We start from the raw sequence: 20844 nt of genomic DNA on the forward strand, positions 1-20844 counted from the left end.
GCGTTTTCACGTGGATATTGTCTTCGTGGACCGTAACAGACAAACCGTAAGTTCCATAAACTAATCAATGAGACATTGGCTACGTGTACATGATGTTTTTAAGTCCGATTTAATAAATGCGATTTAAATAGATCGGATTAAGAGTTATTTTGCGATGTGTATACATGGCACTTTCACTTAAATGCGATTAAACGTCTGGGGAAAATAAAGCATTGCGATTGGACTGAGGACGCACGTGCTGAGCGAGCCAAATAAGGCACGGGGGCGTGGTTCAATGCCACCGAGATGCAGGTCATCTTCCCCACGAAAATCGTTGCCTCAGGCGGACTGAAATCACAACATTTCCCCCTTTCTCCCTGGATCATTTACAATGCTACATTAGCTACCCTGTTAGCATAGAAAAACGAGTGGTCAAATGGTAATGTGGAGTAACTTTGTTGTGCTTCATTACTTCGTGGGGCACTTTTACATCAATATATGGAAGCCACAACATTTATAGTCGCTTAGGGACTTTAAATTAAGCAAAACTTTCATGTGAAAATCAACAGGAAGTGCCGCCATGTTTTTCTCACTGGCAAAGAGCACGGTCTCTTGGCCATAGATGTGTACATAGGAAACGCTATCTGCAAATGTCTCATGCCTTCCTATTTCATGGCACACATGGATGGAATATGCATACAGACTTCTGTGCTTCTGCAGTTGTGTCAGATAATGCAATCAATCAGCTGCGTAGCCGGTTTGCTAACCATTATGGTAGACGTTTTGGTTTGCACGCATGAGCTCCAGGCCAAAACTGAGCGACTGCCACCTTGTGGACACAAGAGGGAATCACAAGAGGGAATCACAATTCAGAAACGCATCACGGGAGGGCGGACGGACGGACGGACGGCGGACGGACGGACGGACGGACGGACACCAAAGCCTCTTATAGAGATGCGTGGGACGCATCTAAAAAGTTTCTTCTCATCTAAGACTAATATGAAACATAATGTACCACATCTTCTTTCATTGACATGTTTTTTAAAGGAAAAATAAAAGTTTTGTAGGTTTTTAACCAATGTTACGAAAAAACAAGGCCTCACGTCTCCCACCCATATATATATTTGAGCGCCCCTAATAAATTTCTCATTCATGGGGGGGAACACCCCCCTTCACCCCCTGTAACCTGCCATGATGCTCCCTCATGCCAAAAAATCCTAGAAAAAGTCCTGCTACTGCTTAGCGAATAAACGGAGATGCACATAGCGTAAGCCTACTTTGAAGCGTTGATTGTTTGTTTTTAGTATTGTGGTGCACGTGTGGCTGACGTTTGGACACACCTCGTCCTCAGAGTCCGGCTGAGGGACACGCGACGCCTGTGACTTTGAGCACAAAAAATAATAATAATGATAAACGCTAAAAATATGCTGAGGACTCAGGCTATATAGGGCGTTTTTCCAACAGCCTAATACCTCAGTTTTTTCTCTAGTTGATGATATTTTTGCATGTAGCCTACATGCATTTCAATCACACTATATCGCGCAATTGAATCAAAATGCCCCCCATTTGTCAACAAATACACACGCCATGTCATCTATGGGTCATGGCAAAGCGCCCTTAGCAACCGTAACCATAAACAAAACGAACTGTCAGGCTATGTCAACAATCGTCACTTCGCCTGTCAGACATGTCACTTTCTGCAGATGTATCAGTGCCTCTGAAATAGATTTGTGCTGCTGTTTTTTTTTTCTCATGAGGTTGGATGTGTGGTTTTTCGACACGCTGATGTTTGTATCAGAATTTTGGTTCCTTTATAAGATGTGGGTCCATCAAATGTGTGTTGTTTTCTCAGATCGCCATACTAGCAAACCAGGGACTCTCCTCTATGATGTCACAGCCCAGCTCATTAGTCACACCAAATTTCACAGAATTCACACTTTGAGTTGCCATTTTCACAAGTTCCTCCAGGATGATTGGGTTCAAAGTCTCATCGATGCTATCAGAAAAAACAAGGCTTTAATGGGAATGACTGTTTGTTTTCGTTTCATAAACCCTTTAAGCCCCAAAATAGTGGCATACCCCTTTAAACGTCAACCACCCATGTGTGTGTGTGTGTGTGTGTGTGTGTGTGTGTGTGTGTGTGTGTGTGTGTGTGTGTGTGTGTTGATATGAATGAGTAAGTGAGAAGGATTGTGTGTCTGTGTATATTTGTGTTCAAGAGTGACTGAGTAAGGGAGGAAGATGTGTAGTGTCGTGTGTGAGAAAGTGATTGCAGGTCATGTATGCATACACGTGTGTATTCCAGTGTGCATGTGCAAAAATGTGTAAAATGGATCCCAGTCCATCCAAACCAAGATTTGTGCTGCACAGTGTTCATTGGTGGTGCTGATATCTGTCAGTACACACGGCAATGAGAAGAGGAGGTGGCCATGTCCAGAAACGTGGGGTATGTAGGGCTCGGTCAGCACTGAGCTTCATTGAGTTGATTCACACACACATCAGCTGTGACCAGGAGCATGCCCACTAGGGCACCACAGCAGAGTCATGGGGCCAAAACCAAGTATCAAGATGCTGCATTTAGATTAGTGTTTACTACAACAATACTACTACTCTACTGTTAAGAGTACTAACAGAGTACCTAGTATTATAACTCAAAATACACTTTCGTTGTATCTACAGCCGCGGCAAATATTGAGAGACCATAACAAAATCAGAAAAACTGAAAATGTTGAAGTGGTCTCTCAACATTTTCCGTGGCTGTATATTGAATGACATGGAAGACATGTGCTAGATCAAATGTAGCAGTATGCAAAGGGAAGCACAAGACACCTGAAAGCGTTGTTTTAGTCCAACAATACGATATCAAATCAGCCCATGACGTCCTGCTGGGTGCAAGCACCAGCAACAGGGGAAGGGAGAAGAAGCAACCATGTGTCTTTAAGAAGTCAGTCAATACTTGCAGCCAAAGGGTCCCATGATGTTCATCTCTCCTCAACACACTGGCAGGTGGGTAAGGGGAATGAAAGACCAGCGCTCTCCTCCATCCTCCCCCATGACTGAAGCACCACACTAACACATGGCACCACTCCCTCTTCCCATTCACACGATGGCACCATTACCATTCCAACACATGGGCAGCCGTCTGGTACCAGGCCTGTTGCCATGGCTACTCACTCCTCAAGTGCGATGTGTTACACACACAGATCAATCCTGGTGTACGTAGGTGAGGGCAATCTAGACAAACAAAGGTGGGTTGCCATCTAGATAAACAACCCCTGAGGTGTCTGCAGCTTCAGACACGTCCAGACAGGCAGGACTGCCGCCTTCCTCCACAGGTCAGTGTCCCTTTCAGCTTGGCAGACTACCTCTCTCTCTCACACACACACACACACACACACACACACACACACACACACACACACACACACACACACACACACACACACACACACACACACACACACACACCTTAGTGTTTCTAATGCCTCTTTCCATGCAGTTATGCTTTCGGTTCAGCCACTCTGTCTCCATCTGTCAATTAGCAACATTACACAAAGAGTACAGAGTTTGAGAGTGTGCCAACTAAGAAGCAACCGATTACATTATGGCAGAGATCCGGATCACCTTGCCAGAGGCCTGCGCTCTCCGAGTGCTGCTTTCGAGCATTTCGCACCATCTCCATGTCTTTCACCAAATCCTCTCTGCAGAGTCTGTCTTCCTCCTTAACCATCCACCCTGTCTGTTCGCATCCTGCCAGTTCTCTGATATGTTTATCCTGGGCTCGCAACTCTCAGCTAAAGGAACGACACTCTGTGGATTGAGAATGGGTCTGTGGTGTGGGGTACATGCTGAGGCAGGGAGCGTGGAGGGAGAGTTAAGGTTGGGGAAAGGGGGTGTAAAGCTGGAATGCAGTGCCAAAAAGCCAAGGGCGACGATGGAACAGTATGTGATTTGACTAAAATGTAGCCTGCGATTCAGATTCATAATTAACCGAAGTGTGCAAGAGCGCAAATGTGACTGTGATGGAAACACCTTTGTTTTGAACTCTGTGCTCTGTGTTTGTGTGTGAGAGTTTGGCTCAGGGAGACAAAAACAGATTGAGGAAAAGGGAGCGGTGTGTGTGTGTGTGTGTGTGTGTGTGTGTGTGTGTGTGTGTGTGTGTGTGTGTGTGTGTGTGTGTGTGTGTGTGTGTGTGTGTGTGCGCGCCCACGCCTGTGTTTAGTGGAGGGGGTGCTGTAGAGTGTTGTGTTTACATTTCCAAACTGCAAGAAGCATTAATGTGCTTGATAATGAATAACTTTCCCACATGCCACTTCTACTCCACATGGTGAGCTAATAGTGAGCCCCCAGGCCCCACTCCACTTTCAAAACCATGTGCTACAAACGCACACAAACAAACAAATACAGACTCACACACACGCATGTGCAGCACCTGAGCAAATTGACTACGTAGTGCTGCCCAGAGGGTGACCTGGCCAACAGAGAGTTGTGCGTTAAGTAGTGCTGTTGTCCTGTCCTGCACTGTCAGAAAGAGAGAGACTGAGAGAGAATGAGAAAGAAAGAAAATAGAGAGAGAGTGAGTTGGCTCAGGACTAAAGTGGATCAGCGCACACCCAATTGGATCTGCTGTAATCACAGCAAAGCCATAAGGGGAGATCCAGCCAGGCACGTGCCTCACAACCACCGACAACAGAGAGAGAGAGAGAGAGAGAGAGAGAGAGAGAGAGAGAGAGAGAGAGAGAGAGAGAGAGAGAGAGAGAGAGATATGATTCCTGTTATTCACAGCAGGTTAACACATGTCTGTGTTACTGTTACATCACTGAGCATGCCCAGTCAGTCAGCCAGACCGTGTGATAGTCTTTTGCTCATAGTTTTACATTGCATTGCTAAAAGTTGCTTTGAATCAAATTCCGATAAATCAAGACTGCATTGTACTACTACTTGAGGACCTTCAGAGAGAAAACAGCCAAGCAAGAGAACACCTCTTTAGCATAAAGACCAGATACTATGTCTTCATATGGTGTGTGTGTGTGTGTGTGAGAGAGAGAGAGAGAGAGAGAGAGAGAGAGAGAGAGAGAGAGAGAGAGAGAGAGAGAGAGAGAGAGAGAGAGAGAGAGAGAGAGAGAGAGAGAGAGAGAGAGAGAGAGCACAGTATACTAAGCTTATTCCATTCTTTGAAACATTTGCATGAACATAGCAGTGCATTATTTCCAACACCCTGTGTTGATTTTGGGTGTCGACATTTCTTAATACCACGTCAGAACTGTCCAACACTGAGTTTGAGAAAGCCGCCACATACAATGAACCCGCTGCAATATAATTACTATGCCACCACCACATTAACCATTCAGCAGGTTACAGCATCGCATGGCCATTGGTGGTTTACGGCATTGTTGGTCAGTACAATATGTACTTGGTACGAATGTGTCAACACAATTCAGTCCGCCACCTAGGAAAATTAATAACAAAAACACTTACTCTGCAACCGTGCAGTGTGTTGACATTCACCACCAGAACAGGCACTGAATCTTGCAGATGTTGCACATGAGATTTGGATAACAAACACAACACCTAAACGTTTAAAAACAACCACCTGAATGTGGTACTTGCTTAAACGATGAGTAAGTACCAATGAAATTCATACGTCTTCACAACTCATCAACTGACCAGTTTGCACACATTTCTGTATGGACAGTAGTGGTTGAAAACATAAGAAGTAACAGATGGCTGGTAAGCAAACATATAAAGAATGACGCTACGCGTGCATATCATCAACAGTTTCGTAAACGTTGAAGGTTTCATTTGTAACATCACCCTGAAAACATATAAAGCAAGCTATGATCGACACTAAAACAAGATTATCAAACAGGTACTTGCAGTGGTGTCCTGCTAGCTTGCGGGCTAGGATAATGTTGGAAGGGGGATACCTAACCAGCTAGTCAGCCAACTACAACAGTATCTTTTTGGGCTAACATAGCTGGTTAGCTGTCTGACAAACTATACAATAACAAGACTAATTTGCCACATGCTACATTCGTGTCGTTATTTAGGCGTGGAACCATTCACATCTACAGCTTGGAAGACGTTAAGTTAACAAAGAGCGTGAAACTATATGCGCTACACAAGACTCTCAAAGCTAGCTGACGTCCTTCACCCAGAACTGCGAAGAAAAAAAAAACATTACCTTGGAAGTCTTTACAGTCCCAGAATTTAAATATTAACTTCCCATAGAGCAAAGTACACGAACATTATCTTCTCGCAGATGACCAGAGGTGGATACAAAGTTCGACACCGGGGGTACTGGTTAATTTCCACTCTATCTGGATTTACACCCAAGAAGGCATTAGCTCTATCCGGCGAGTTTCGCGTCCATAACAGAGAAAAGCTGCCACCGACTGGAGTCTAGCTGCTCGTGCTGCCAACACAGGCGGCTCTCTATGGAAAGCCGTTTTGCTTTCATATTCTGCTTAGATCTAGCGCAGAAGTCTGGCGGAGATATAGGCCTACAGCAGATTTTTTTTTTCTTATTCTATCAACAAAACCATTGGCGTTTTTGTTATAAATAGTTGTTGTTTCTTTTAACAACAGTTCTCCCTAACCAACATAGCCTACGAAATGATGACGAACACGCTACCAGACTTATTCTTAATCTTAATTCTAATTTCTATGAATTCTACAGTACATCAAAAGTAAATCATGCAGAAAAAATGAGTCAAGTAGGAATACATAAGTTTGTCACACGTTCTGGAAATCCAAATGGCAGATGACACACGTTGAATTAGTTGGTTTCAAACACAAAAAAGGCTTGCCATAGTAAATGCAACCTGAGCAGCAGGCTTACTCATGCTGCCACCTGCTGTTAAAAAGTAACATTCACATGAAGGTGTGAGAAAAAAAATCCCCATGTCATAATAATAATAATAATAATAATAATAATAATAATAATAATAATAATAATAATAATAATAATAGTAATACACATTTGATCACCGCACGTTTCAAAGTGTACTTTAAAAATAGCCTAGATGAGAGGAGAACTAGCCGAGAAGTTTATTCAGGACACAGTTAAGGAAGTCCAAGGTGAGTTGAACTTTGAAAGAGACAACCGACTACACTTTCCAACCTTAGAAGTTGACATTGACAAAATAATTCATATATTTAACTTACCACCTGCTGGCCATCAGAAAATGTTATGTATCCTACTCCATACATACATAGGCTACAGTTTTGGAATAGACACACAATTGGATTACCCTGACCTGACTTCCCGGCTAGTGCCACTCACTTTTCAGGTTTTGCATGAATCCTTGGTGCATGCGGTTCATATTTCTGTTGTAGGCTACGACACGCCCTCAGTGAAGACAGAGTAGGATAAATGACGCATTGGTTTTGCTTACGTAAAAAAATCTATTCAGTTTCACACTAAAGCTAGGCCTATTAAAAGTACAGGGGAACAAAGGGAGAGGACACTGTCTCTCACACAAAGCAAGTTCTGACAGTGAACTTACACTAAAGTGAAAGAAAAATAAGGAAACAATAGGCCCTCACACAAGATATTTCTGTTTGGGTCCATGTTAAACATTTGGCTATTTTATGTTATACTTTGTAGGTTATTGCCTATTATTATAGGGTATTTCATTTTCAGCGATTCTAGGCAAAGACTTTTAGAAAGAAAGAAAGAAAGAAAGAAAGAAAGAAAGAAAGAAAGAAAGAAAGAAAGAAAGAAAGAAAGAAAGAAAGAAAGAAATTCAGACCATGCACACTCATAAAATTGGAGTGGTCAGACTGTCTGACAATATCTGTTTTAATTTTTCCACTGTAGGCCTGTGTAACTTGCTTTCACCCATTTTGCTGTTTTGCATAGGCCAACATTAAATAATAATAATAATAATTGTATTTGTATAGCACTGTGTCATACAAGGCATGTAACTCAAAGTGCTTAACAAATGGGAAAAAACATTGTTAGAGATAGATTTAAAAGGAGAGGAGAGATAGATTTAAATGGAGAGGTATAGAGGAGAGGCAGAAAAAGCAGGAAGGCAGAGGAAGAAGAGATAGACAGAGAATGTAGAGTCATAAGGTCAACGTAGGTTAGGACCAGGATTCTTAGATGTGTAAGGTCCATAGTGGCTGGGCCTATCATAAGTCATAGATAGTCACACAGAGATTGGGCGCTCAGGTGCGGCCCCTGGTGGCATCAGGGGTGAGGAAAAACTCCCTTTCGCTTGATTCATAGTTTGTGAGGGGGAAAAAAAGCTCAGTGAGGTCTGAGAAAAAAAAGACCCCCTGTAGTCAGGAAGAAACCTCAGGCAGAGACCAGCGGCCACCTAGGGGAGCCCCCTGCCAGGGCTGGATTGCGAGTAGTAAGGGCGCTGCGGCGGCTGGGACACTATGACGTCTTGGCAGCTAGGAGTTGGCAAGGATGAAGAGGTGGGTCTTCAGCTGCTTCTTAAAGGAGTCGACGGAGGTGGCTGATCGGATCTCGATGGGGAGGGTGTTCCATCTCTTGGGCGCATAGCAGGCAAACGCGGCGTCGCCGATCTTCTTCTGCGGGGGGGTGGGGGTCCTTAGCAGCTTGGCATCAGTGGACCTGAGAGCTCGAGCAGGGGCATAAAAAGAGAGCATGTCTGAGATATAGCTAGGGGCAAGTCCATTTAATGCTTTAAATACTGTGAGCAGAATCTTAAAGTCGATTCTGTATGAGACAGGTAACCAGTGCAGGTCTGCCAAGACAGGAGAGATGTGCTCTCTCATTCTGGTTCTTGTTAGGATTCTTGCCGCAGAATTTTGAATGAGTTGCAATTTGTCAATTAATTTTTTTGGGAGACCAGAGAAAAGAGCATTGCAGTAGTCTATCCTACTGGTGACAAAGGCATGAATAAGTTTCTCAGCGTCTTGTCGGGGGGCCAAGCCGCGCACTTTGTTGACATTTCTAAGATGGAAAAAAGCAGACTTTGTTATCTTGTTGATGTGAGGCTCAAAGCTCAAATCCGAGTCTATGACCACACCTAGGCTAGTAACCTTATCTTTAATGTGTATGCTTAGGTCACCTAGGCTTGAGTGGAGTTTTGCACGTTTTTTCTTAGGCCCAATGAGCAACACTTCAGTTTTATCTTCATTTAATTTTAGGAAGTTACTGTTCATCCAATCTGTAATGGCAGACATGCATTTAGTCAAGGCATGAATGGCAGTGGTTTGGCTAGGCTCGACAGAGATATATAGTTGAGTGTCATCGGCATAGCTATGAAAATCAACATTGTGCTCTCTGATGATGGAGCCCAGGGGCAACATATAGAGAGAGAAGAGGAGAGGGCCCAAGCAACTACCCTGAGCAACTCCAAAAGGCACATCATACTTGTTGGAGACAATAATCCACAACGTTTTACCTTTAGGTGGTTGATATGGGCTGTGCGTGCTTGTGCATAATTCAAACGGTCTTATTCAAATAGGCTAGTATAGTAGAGAGCTTGGATGGTAGTGGCCTTCATAAGGCTGTCTCCCTCCCTCCCAATGTTGAATGTGGGACAGCACTATGGGACAGCACATACAAACCCCAACTCCATTGAAGTTGGGACACTAGGTTAAGTATGAATAATAACAAAATACTGTCATTTTCAAAACATCTGATTCTTACATTAGATGGAGAAAACATATCAGCCATCAAAACTGACCAACATTATTGTTTTGAGGGATATTCATGAATATGAAAAAATAACATGTCTCAAAAGAGTTGGGACGGGGACAGAGTTGGGAAACTCCAACTCCCATTGTCATTGTGACACAGCACTCCACAGCACACAAGTGAACACTGCACACAATGAAATTGTATTCATGCCTCACCCGTGCAAGGGGGCAGCCCTCAGTGGCGCCCCTGGGGAGCAGTGCGGCGGGACGATGCCATGCTCAGGGTACCTCAGTCATGGAGGGGGATGGGGGAGAGCACTGGTTGATTACTACCCCCACCAACCTGGCGGGTCGGGAATCAAACCGGCAACCTTTGGGCTACAAGTCTGACGCCCTAACCGCTTACCCATGACTGCCCACAGCAAAGGCAGCAAATGTCAAAGACGACTAAAAACTAAACAAAGGACAGCACTTAACAGTTCATCACATTAACTGATGAGATGATTTTATATAAAAACTGTTCATTCCTATCTTGGACATGATTTCAACAGCTTAAATGGTGGGTGTATTCTTCGTCATGTTTTCCTTCCTGTAGTGCTTACTAGGGGTGGTACTGTTCACAAAATTCACGGTTCGGTTCATATCACGGTGTCAAGGTCACGGTTTTCGGTTCTCTACGGTTCTTTTTTTTGTTCATCATAAATGATGCACTGGGAATATTAAACAATATTTATATAACTGCAGTTAAAAAGTGATGTATAGGCTTATAATAGGCTTATTGTATAGGCTCATAATTTGAAAATGGTGTGATTTTAATTGTGTCATCCTCTGATTGATCTTATACGATAATGTTTTAATCAGAGAGACTGGATAAGATACTCCTAGAATGTCTGTTTTACATATTTTTCTGGGCAGCACATGAATTGCGGTTTGCGACGGATTGCACGGTTCGGTTCGGTATGTGTGTGAATTGTACGGTTTCGGTTTTCGGTGCGGTTTGTGCCATCCCTAGTGCTTACAGTGTGACAGGTCTTGACCAAAGGCCGGTCATTCTATCACCTGCTGGTTATGATGGAGCTAAACTGTTAAAACAGTAGAGAATGCAATTTGTCCTTACTATGTGGCAATAATCAAAGATCTCCCTTCAAAAATATAATGCACACTTTTCACCTTTTTGATTCTATACATCATATTATTTTGCTGCTATACAGTAAATACATTTGATTGAATATTATATATAGTTGTACAGTATGCTTTCTAAGAGCTGTGTGTGTTCAGGTTTGTGTGTTCATGTGAAGACTCCACAGGGCCTCAGTGTGACTCTCTCCTCAACACCAACTAACTCTTGTGTCCCTCTCTGGTCCACCACTGTGTGGGGAACTACGACCAGCGTGGCGACGTCTTCACCTGCGCCTCGGTCTGCCTCGCCTCCCGCCACAAGAAGAACTCTCAGGAGGCCATCTGGGCATCAGGCGAAGAGATTCGACAGGTGGTCCAGTCTCTGAATGAAACATGACCAGCACCAACAGTGACTGGACTGTCCATCATCAACTTACGAAATAGGACCAGCAACAGCCAGCAGCGGTGGACCAGCCCACCATCAACTTACGAAATAGGACCAGCAACAGCCAGCAGCGGTGGACCAGCCCACGGAACAGCTTAGGGAGTTCCTGGTACTGACACACAAGACCAGAGAGGGACACAAGAGTTAGTTGGTGTTGAGAAGAGAGACACACTGAGGCCCTGTGGAGTCTTCACATGAACACACAAATCTGAAAACACACAGCTCTTAGAAAGCATACTGTGCATAGGCCTATATAATATTCAATCAAATCAATCAAATGTATTTACTCTATATGGCGGCACAATAACACAACTATACTGAAAGATTGTGTCTTCCAGTGTATATAGGACATAGAAAACTACAAATGCACTCAGAGAGTGCAGACCTCCGCCAAGGACGCTCTGTTTGTTTTAATACTTCTGTCATGATGGGGTGTAAATTCATGCAGATGTAGCCTATACACAGACTACCATAAGTGCACCCAGAGAAGAGACATATGCCCCACTATGTCACCTGGTCAGCTTTTTGGTGTGTTTAGTTCACCTGCCATTGGGAATTGGCAAATGTGATTGGTCATGGCGGCCATAGGCCTACTGTAATTTGCAAATTCTTTAGGCCAGTGATTCTCAAAGTGTGGTCCGGGGACCACTGGTGGTCCTTGACAGAGCTCAGGTGGTCCGCGAGGGGATTTCTACTTTTCCAAGACAAGCTAGTAGTAGGCTATATTTATGGCATTATTACAAAGCTAAACATAGCTGAAGTCATATTTTCACCATAAAAATACAGCCTTGTCATGTGAATAAAAAGTAGCCTAAGTGATCGGCATCGAAATGAGCAGTGTCAAATTAGCATCCCTCAACTGTCAATTCAGTTGACAGGTGGTCCCTGAACATTTTTTGGGGGGACAATGTGGTCCTCGGTCTGACAAAGTTTGAGAAACACTGCTTTAGGCCATTGGCTCACCAGTTGCTATAGGCCTAGGCCTACTGGTGACATTGCTAATTATATTGTTATAAACATTTTGATGTTTGGCAGCATGCCTTTCATCACTGAATTGCTTTACCATTGGGACCATTTTAAATGGTAGGCAGGCCTACATCTGTCCAATCTAGCTGAATGGAAAATATAGCCTAAAGTTAGGCTATTGACGTTGCATATGTCACAAATTTGATCTGCTATTTCAAGTTGAATGGCATTAGGGTACAGCATTGCATTGCCGTTTGTGTTATTGTGCTCATTTGTGTTGATTTGTTTAACTTTTGATTTGTCTGTTTACAATCTAGACTCTACTCTAAGAAATGCGGTGATTCTAGAGAGATGTGAGGAAGTGCGACCTATTCAATCACCGCATTTCTTGCATTTTTACCGTCACTTTAGCCTACTTCCCACAATGAGTAGTCGTTTCCCGGGTATTTGATACATTTCATTTTCGGGGAAAACTAGAACTACAGCCCACTCTGAGGCCGTTTTATGGTGTACAAATAGAAAAAAAGTATTTGCTCTTGACAAGTCACATGAGTTTCCTCGGATCGGATGCTCTTTTAAAATGTGTAGTTTTGGGAAATCTTAACACATTGACACAAACGGTTAAGAATACATCCTGAACTACCACTCCCATAATGCATTAGATATATTTTTTTCCCCCTGAAACCACGAGATGCAGCAGGGAAGGCTGCCTGGCACTGCATATTTGGAAGTTAGCGGGCAGGTAGGATGTCATCGTAAACTTCTAGACAACCAATTGCTTTCCAGCGTTGACGCTGTGAGTGTTATTGTATGTATTCGCTAAGCAGAATATTTAATTGACTGTTTTGTTCTTTGTTTCATAATCAAATCATCTAACTTGCATTGGCCGACAGGCGTTTTTCAATTAGCAATGGTACCGTTAGCAGCTGGAGGTTAGCTAGAATAGAACTAGTGCTAGGAAATGGGCTCTGAGGGCTAAGTTCACTGTCAAAGGTGGGTAGTCGATGTCACAGCGGATTTCACTTTATATTATTTGTGTTTTTAGTTTGGAAGGGTTTCGCTTTTGAGTATGCGCATTGTGCTAATATTAATTTTGCCTTGATTGTAACTTAGGGGATGACTGACATGTCATCTAACGAGATGGCTTCATTGATATAGGACTGTCATAAAAGTTATCCAAGATTTTTTCAGTTTGGTTTAGCCGGTTTACACTCCAACATAGACCCTCTCTGCTTATATTAACTTGGACAAATCACACTCTCATTCAGCGTGTATGTGTTTTTTAACTGTAATGAGTCTAAAACTTAAACGTTCTTTCATAGATAAAACAGAAGACTGAGGCACAACCATGGCAGGTAAGAACTTGTACTTGTTGGTGTGGTCGGATTAAGTACATTTCGAAACATATTAGTCTGAGCGAGTATGGTCTATTCGAGTCTATTTACAAGGATTGTGTGGATGGCTCTCCGCGCCCATAATGACACAGATCACTCATCATAATTGTTTTTGTTTTGTAACTATGCTCTGTCTGCCCTTGCAATGCAACACAACAGTCCCATGTCATGTGAAACCTTTTAAACACACAAGCTTGAAATGAAACTGTTGTATGTATGTTGTTAAATCACTTAAATTAGATACTGTACAGTACATTCCATCAAGTATATTTATGAAACAAACAGTGTATCCACCCTTCAACTTCCTTTCCCTATTTGCTATTGTATTTCCTGTCATCTCGCAGAGAGGGTCAACAATTTCCCACCGTTACCACAGTTCATGCGCCTAAAGCCCTGCTTCTATCAGAATGTGGAGGAGGAAATTCCTGCACAGCATCATCTGTTGGTGGGCAGAGTGTACAAGCTGTGGATGTGTAAGCATGTAGCTCTATAGGATTCCTTGGGATGCCATTCTTATCGAGACACAGCCCAGCTGTCATGACTATTGAGATGTTTACAACAGTGGCATTATTATTTCTCCAAGGTCTTTTTCTACCACTGTTTTACTGCAAGAAAAGTGTCATCAATATCGGGTTCTTTTTATAAAGAGTTGCCGATATAACGATGTAAGCACCATGACATTCTGCGTAATGACTATTCCATTCAACATTGAACACCTCTCTCTCTCCATCCCTCTCCTGTGCAGTGTATTCCATCACGCTGTGTGTCAACCTCGTGTCGTGTATCGCCTGGTGGGCGGGAGGGGGTGGGGCGACCAACTTCGGGTTGGCTCTGCTCTGGTTGATCCTCTTCAGCCCCTGTAGCTACACCTGCTGGTTCAGACCCCTCTACAAGGCCTTCAGGTGACGCGCACACACACACACACACACACACACACACACACACACACACACACACACACACACACACACACACACACACACACACACACACACACACACACACACACTACAAGGCCTTCAGGGTGACACTGATACACACACACACACACACACACTCTTTACAAGGCCTTCAGGGGACACACACACACACAGAGCTGGCCAATACACCAGGCTACAGCAAAGACAAAAAAATCCATCAATGTCGGATCAAAAAAGAATTAGACTCTTGCATACTGCATATTACCTTTCTATATATTCAACATGCAGATGGCATATGTATAATACAATGTAGTAGACCGGTAGAAATAGATAGACACAACAAACCTGCAACATACTTCAGTAGACTCCTTGTACAACAGAGACAACATGTTCAGGATGGACTAGCACTAGAGAAGCATAAGAGTGATTCTACGATTCGCCTGCGCTTTTGGCAAAAGCAAAATGTCAATTATCAGTATTTTTTTTTCAACTAAATGACCTAGATGTTTACATAGTGTATACATTTAAGTTTCCAAACAAACAAATTGCCAAGCTTAATCCTCAATCATTTGATAAATACTCTAATGAAAGCGAACATTTGCTTGATTATTTTGTCAACAGTGTTATGGACAAATACTATGTCATTTCAAACATATATAAAAATACTACAGAGTTGAAACAACATACGTTTGAAAGTGCTTATGTCCCTTAGCAATAATGTTGTCATTAATCTGTGCAACTGATTTAGAAAATGTGATTGTTGAGCTTCATAAGTAGGATTTTATGGTTCACTGTGATACAGACTGACACATTTTTCATTATAAATTCCTGTAACGTCGGATTTGAATTTAGTCGCCCTCCTTACACAAGACTTCCTTCTCCAGAGATAATCCCTAGTGTCTGTTCATAGGATTTTTCCAACACATAAGGGATCAATAGCACAAAAACACTTTCAAAACAGTCAACTGTGTTACTCAACTGTGTTACGGTCAACAGTGCAGGGGAACAAGTCGGCACTTTTTTAGGAGAAAAAACAGAGCAGACAAACCCATCTCTCTAGAACACAAATTATTTTGTTTGTTTGTCTGTCAATATGAACATAAAATGGCAAAAACATACTCCTCCTCAACTGTCATAGCTAATTGTAACACCATTGACGGTAACACGGTTTGACATTTCAGCCATTTTTATGGTGTTGTGCTTACTGAGGACCTCAGAAGTTCCACCACAACACCTTAATCAATTCATGTATTTGTATGCTTTATCTGTGTTTTTCTACATGTGATTTCTAATTCAGATTCTTCCCGCTATGAGAACATGAAAAAGAATGGATTAAATTATGGAAGGATGGAGCTCAAAACTTACCAAAAAAGTCTTCCCATATCCTGCCAAAGAGGTTATGACATCACGTGATGTTATTCGTATGGCCTAAGACCAAACCATTACTGATTTATGGAGGGGGTTTCAGACCGTGACACGGTTAACACAGTTTTCGTTGACACACACAAAATGGCAAATTTCATGTATAATGGAAAGGACAGTGGTCTTTTTGACAGTTTTGTCATATGGTGATGATTACTGTGAATCAACATTTGCAATCGTCTTGGGCAAAACAAGTTTCTTTACATGCTAATATGAAGACTGAATCTGACATTTGGAAAACAGGACGGCATGAAAACGCCCAAAACCAGTATTAAATATTCATTCTTGCTGAGGGAAATAATGCCATGTCTACACTTTCTGTATTATATGAAAGATAAATGTGTGCTAATGTCCAAAACATCATTGGATGCAGTTAATAGTTAGTGGAATTGGCAAATAAAATCCATGGACTTGAAAGCGCAGCCGAATCATAGAATCACTCATATGATGCCTGCCACTAACCCTTAGCCTTACCTGTCATCTCCATGTCTGTTTGTGTCCTGCAGGGCTGACAGCTCCTTCAACTTCATGATGTTCTTCTTCGTCTTCTTCCTCCAGTGTGTGCTCGCCATCATCCAGGCGGTGGGCATCCCGGGCTGGGGAGCCAGGTACAGATATTGGTAGTTGACTGTGGTGGTGGAGGAGAGCTACACTAAATTACCAAAAGTATTCACTCACCTGCCTTGACTCACACATGAACCTTAACCCATACGGTTCAATAGGATATCAGTCAACATTTTTCAGCTATTGCAACTTAAACTCATCTGGGAAGACTGTCCACAAATTTAAGGAATGTAATTATAGGAATTTTTGACCATTCTTCCAAAAGCGCGTTGGTGAGGTCACACACCTATGTTGGTTGAGGGAAGGCCTGGCTCTCAGTCTTCACTCTAATTCATTCCAAAGGTGTTTTATTGAGTTCAGGTTAGGACTCTGTGAAGGTCCCGAGAGTGGCCCATTCTTTCACAAATGTTTGTAAAAAAAACAGTCAGCATGCCTAGGTGCTGTATTTTATACACATTTGGCCTGGCCAAGTGATACGGACACCTGATTCTGATCATTTGGATGGGTGAGTGAATCCTTTCAGTAATATAGTGTAGATGGGTAGCTAGGTACATACTTTAGATTGCAGTAGAGGTGGAGAGCCCAGGAATGGAAACTTTCCTACTATTTAATCGTCTGCCTGGACATTAGGTTAACTTATTTATCTCTTTAGAGATAACAAAATCTATTTGTGCACCTAGAATTTTCATTTGATTGCTTGGCTGTAATACAAATACCCTGAAATCGCAACACCAGACATTGGGAATGCAGCTCTGACACTACACATCTCTATGATGATACTGTATACACCAGGGCTTGACATTAACTATTGCAGTCACCAGCCACTGTGGCTAGTGGTTTTCCTGAGTCTCACCTATTCTACTAGCCACAAATATGATATTGTTTTTTCTTTATCATGATACTGTGCATCTAAGCTCTGACGATGAGATGCTAAAGCAAGAAGATGAGTGCGTAGCTTTGTACATTGGAATAAATCTAACAAATAGAAACTGAATAACTGAGCTTTTCTTGATTGTAAATACAAACAATCGATGCACAAAGGGCAAACAACAGAATATAGGCTACTCTGTCTCTGACATAAGGAATAAGCTACCTGCCAAATTGGCTAGTGACACTGAAATCGTTACTAGCCACCGCCAAGTTTAACCAGCATTTGGCCAGCGTCAAGCCCTGGTATACACCCCTTGACATTGCAGTGTTTTTCTGTATGAAATCCTCTGACATGACTCTCCTCCTTTGTGTGTCCTGTGCCTTGGTGTAGTGGTTGGATAGCCACGGTGACATACTTTGGCACCAACGTGGGCTCTGCCATTGTCATGCTGATCTCAGCACTTCTCTTCACCGTTGTCGCCGTACTCATGGGCCTGGTGCTCATACGGGTGAGCACACACACACACGCACACACACACACACCATCATCTCGTGGTCATACGGGTGAGTACACACAAAGGAACACACACACACACATGCGCACACCATCATCACTGAGGTATAACAACAAAAGAGTGAGTGAATGAGCTTGAAGAATTGATATACAGTTGTGCTCATATGTTTACATACCCCAGCAGAATAAACGCTTTCTTTGCGATTTCTCACAAAATATGAAGGATTACACAAAACCTTTTTTTTCACTCATTGCTAGTGACTAGCTTAAGATATTTATTAGCAATATTCTGTGTTTACTCTTTCAAAAGCATGATCACAACCCAAACTACCCAAATGACCCTGTTCAAAAGTTTACATACCCTAGTTGCTAATGCTGAATATGGCCCTGTTTAACATCAGGGACCGCTCTAAATTGTTTGTGGTAGTTGTGGATAAGGCTCTTAATGTTCTCAGATGACAGAACAGCACATTCTTCCTGGCAGAATGGTTGTTTCCTATAATATTTTTGGGTGTCTTGCTGGAACCTCACATTTGAGGTTTCCCCTGAATGGCTCAATGATGTTGAGATCAGGAGAGTGAGACGGTCGCTCAAAAACTTAATTTTATTCTTTCTGAAGCTAGTGACGGGTTGATTTGGCTTTCTGTGTTGAAATATTGTCATGTTGGCATGTCCAAACAATGGACCATGTGCAGTTTCAAGGCTGATGTGTGTCAAGTTTCCTCCAGTATTTTTCACAGGGCAATGTATTCATCATTCTGCGAGTATGGATGAAAAGTATAATGCATTTGTAACTCAAATGTCCCCATGAAATCAGTGGTCCATGACCATGTTTCACAGAAGGGTATGGTGTAACTTTCATCATAGGCTCCATTGACTGTTCTCCAAATGGTACTGTTAATAGTGGCCTAAAAAAGTTCCATATTGATCTCATTTTTCCAAATGACTTTGTCACAGGCATTTTGATGCTTCTCACTGTGCTATTTGGTGTATCATATGCAAAATAACATGTTTGCATTTTTGTGGTTATGGCTTTCTCCTGGCAACCCCCAACAGCCCATCTTTCCTCAAGTGCCAACATTTTTTCATGTTGTCCTATATTTCACCTGAAGTTATTTTTTGGTTGTCCTATGCCTCCTGAACAATTTCCCTTGCAATGATCATTGCAATGCAATGATTCCCTTGCCCATTGGCTTGATTCCAACCAAACTCCTCATATTGCATTTCTGAATTGAAATTCCAACTGTTCCAATATGACAATATTTCGACACAGAAAGCGAAATCAACCCGTCATTAGCTTCAGAAAGAATAAAATGAAGGTTTTTGAGCGACCATCTCACTCTCCTGATCTCAACATCATTGAGCCACTCAGGGGAAACCTCAAATGTGAGGTTCCAGCAAGACACCCAAAGATATTATAGGAAACAACCATTCTGCCAGGAAGAATGTGCTGTTTTGTCATCTGAGAACATTAAGAGCCTTATCCACAACTAGCACAAACAATTTAGAGCGGTCCCTGATGTTAAACAGGGCCATATTCAGCATCAGAAACTAGGGTATGTAAACTTTTGAACAGGGTCATTTGGGTAGTTTGGGTTGTGATCATGCTTTTGAAAGAGTAAACACAGAATATTGCTAATAAATATCTTAAGCCAGTCACTAGCCATGGGTGAAAAAAAAGGTTTTGTGTAATCCTTCATATTTTGTGAAAAATCGCAGAGAAAGCGTTTATTCTGCTGGGGTATGTAAACATATGAGCACAACTGTAACTAATGAATTATTACTGTAACTACATTCTTCTAAAATAATTGTTTATACATTATGATTCAAAATCAATTACATTATCATGCCCTGAAGAAGGCTCAACTGCTGCTACGCGTGGGCCATTTTAAAAGTCCTTAATGGACATGTCATAATAATAAAGACATTTTTAACTATACTTTTTGGAGTGCCTTGGTGAAAAAAAGTTTTTTCTCTTTTCAAGCAACTTTTTTGACATTATTAAATGTAACAATTATCAGTAGAAGTGGTACACACACAGGTTGAGACAAACGGGGACCTTTGTCTTTGACGGCAATTAATCATCAAATGCATGTCGTATAAGGATTAAATAATAAAGGCATTTCACACATTACTCCCTGTATAAAGACCACCGAGTCAGCTTTTTATCAGTTCAACATGTACCTGAATATTTGTAAAGCTTTAAGTTGAAATGCTTACCTGTATATTAAAGTCCCAAGATTTGCCCATGTGCATTGTACCCATTTATGGGAAATTTAAAAAAAAGAAAAGTGAGGAAAAAAACAGAACTTAGTCACATTTACCCACAATCCCTTTCTCCAGCAAACATCACATACTCATGTGAGAAAGTCCACCACACTGACCTGTGATCTCTGGTTGCTGGCTCTATGCCTGACCCCCTCTCCACCTCTCTGACTTTCCTCTTTTTACCCTTTTCTTCTCTTCTCCACTTCTCTGCCTCAGGTTCACCGGTTGTACCGTGGGGGAGGGGGCAGCATGTCTCGTGCCCAGGAGGAGTGGACCACTGGGATGTGGAAGTCTGCCCCTGTCAGGGAGGCCGGCTTCAACGCCATGGCAGGCGAGTCGGGCCCCAGCCTACCCCAGTACCCCACCACTGTACCCAACTACCCAGACAACAGACCCTGGTGATGACCTGTGTTGGACACTAGGTGGCGTCACACCTTATACATTTTGTTCTTTCTCTCCTCCTCTTCTTGCATGAGTGTCGCAACGCAGGGAGAGTCAAATCCCAGCTCACATCTTCAGTCATGGTGTTGTTTACATTGAATGCCTTACTGGGTTGACTGGATCTGTATGACTCCGTTAGCTCTGTCCTTAATGAAGAACTGGAACAACCATACGAATGAAACCAAATGAAAGCCACTGAGATGACAAGTTATTGGCAAGGCATTGTTCTGTTGAAATGTGATACCTTGTCGACAAAGCCAATGTTATTCTGGGCCCTTGTATTTCACGGAAATGGTTGACGCACACCTTTCAGTACTA

At 42.4% G+C, this 20844-nt stretch overlaps 2 protein-coding genes across 5 annotated transcripts in view; one reads left to right on the plus strand and one right to left on the minus strand.

Annotated features, from left to right (window-relative positions):
* The window catches only part of evi5b (ecotropic viral integration site 5b), a 116354-nt gene extending 109107 nt beyond the window's left edge, over positions 1–7247 (minus strand). Inside the window, exon 1 of the mRNA XM_063200919.1 lies at positions 7147–7247. Coding sequence (XP_063056989.1) covers positions 7147–7191 — 45 coding nt within the window. The 5' untranslated portion in view covers positions 7192–7247. The remainder of the gene's footprint in view (positions 1–7146) is intronic.
* Positions 7248–12837: 5590 nt separating this feature from the next.
* scamp4 (secretory carrier membrane protein 4) lies at positions 12838–20590 on the plus strand. 4 transcript variants are annotated; one of them, XM_063200917.1, is made up of 7 exons: positions 12838–12875; positions 13456–13488; positions 13872–14000; positions 14273–14429; positions 16376–16477; positions 17695–17812; positions 20302–20590. In XM_063200917.1, exons 2-7 carry the CDS (start codon positions 13482–13484, stop codon positions 20485–20487), a joined length of 699 nt encoding a protein of 232 aa, XP_063056987.1. In that variant the 5' UTR covers positions 12838–12875; positions 13456–13481; the 3' UTR covers positions 20488–20590. The 4 variants fall into 4 exon arrangements, with proteins under 4 accessions (XP_063056987.1, XP_063056986.1, XP_063056985.1 ...); XM_063200916.1 differs by having other exon boundaries at positions 12844–13126; XM_063200915.1 differs by having other exon boundaries at positions 12844–12929.
* The last annotated feature ends 254 nt before the right edge of the window (positions 20591–20844 follow it).

Source organism: Engraulis encrasicolus, chromosome 6 (genome assembly GCF_034702125.1).
Source record: "Engraulis encrasicolus isolate BLACKSEA-1 chromosome 6, IST_EnEncr_1.0, whole genome shotgun sequence".
In the NCBI taxonomy this organism is placed as follows: Eukaryota; Metazoa; Chordata; class Actinopteri; order Clupeiformes; family Engraulidae; genus Engraulis; species Engraulis encrasicolus.

Bases quoted from the DNA above. Each gene is read 5' to 3' on its own strand.
- scamp4 (XM_063200917.1), top strand. The intron at 16,478-17,694 runs GTACAGATATTG...GCCTTGGTGTAG, and splicing joins ATCCCGGGCTGGGGAGCCAG to TGGTTGGATAGCCACGGTGA. The intron at 17,813-20,301 runs GTGAGCACACAC...TCTCTGCCTCAG, and splicing joins TGGGCCTGGTGCTCATACGG to GTTCACCGGTTGTACCGTGG.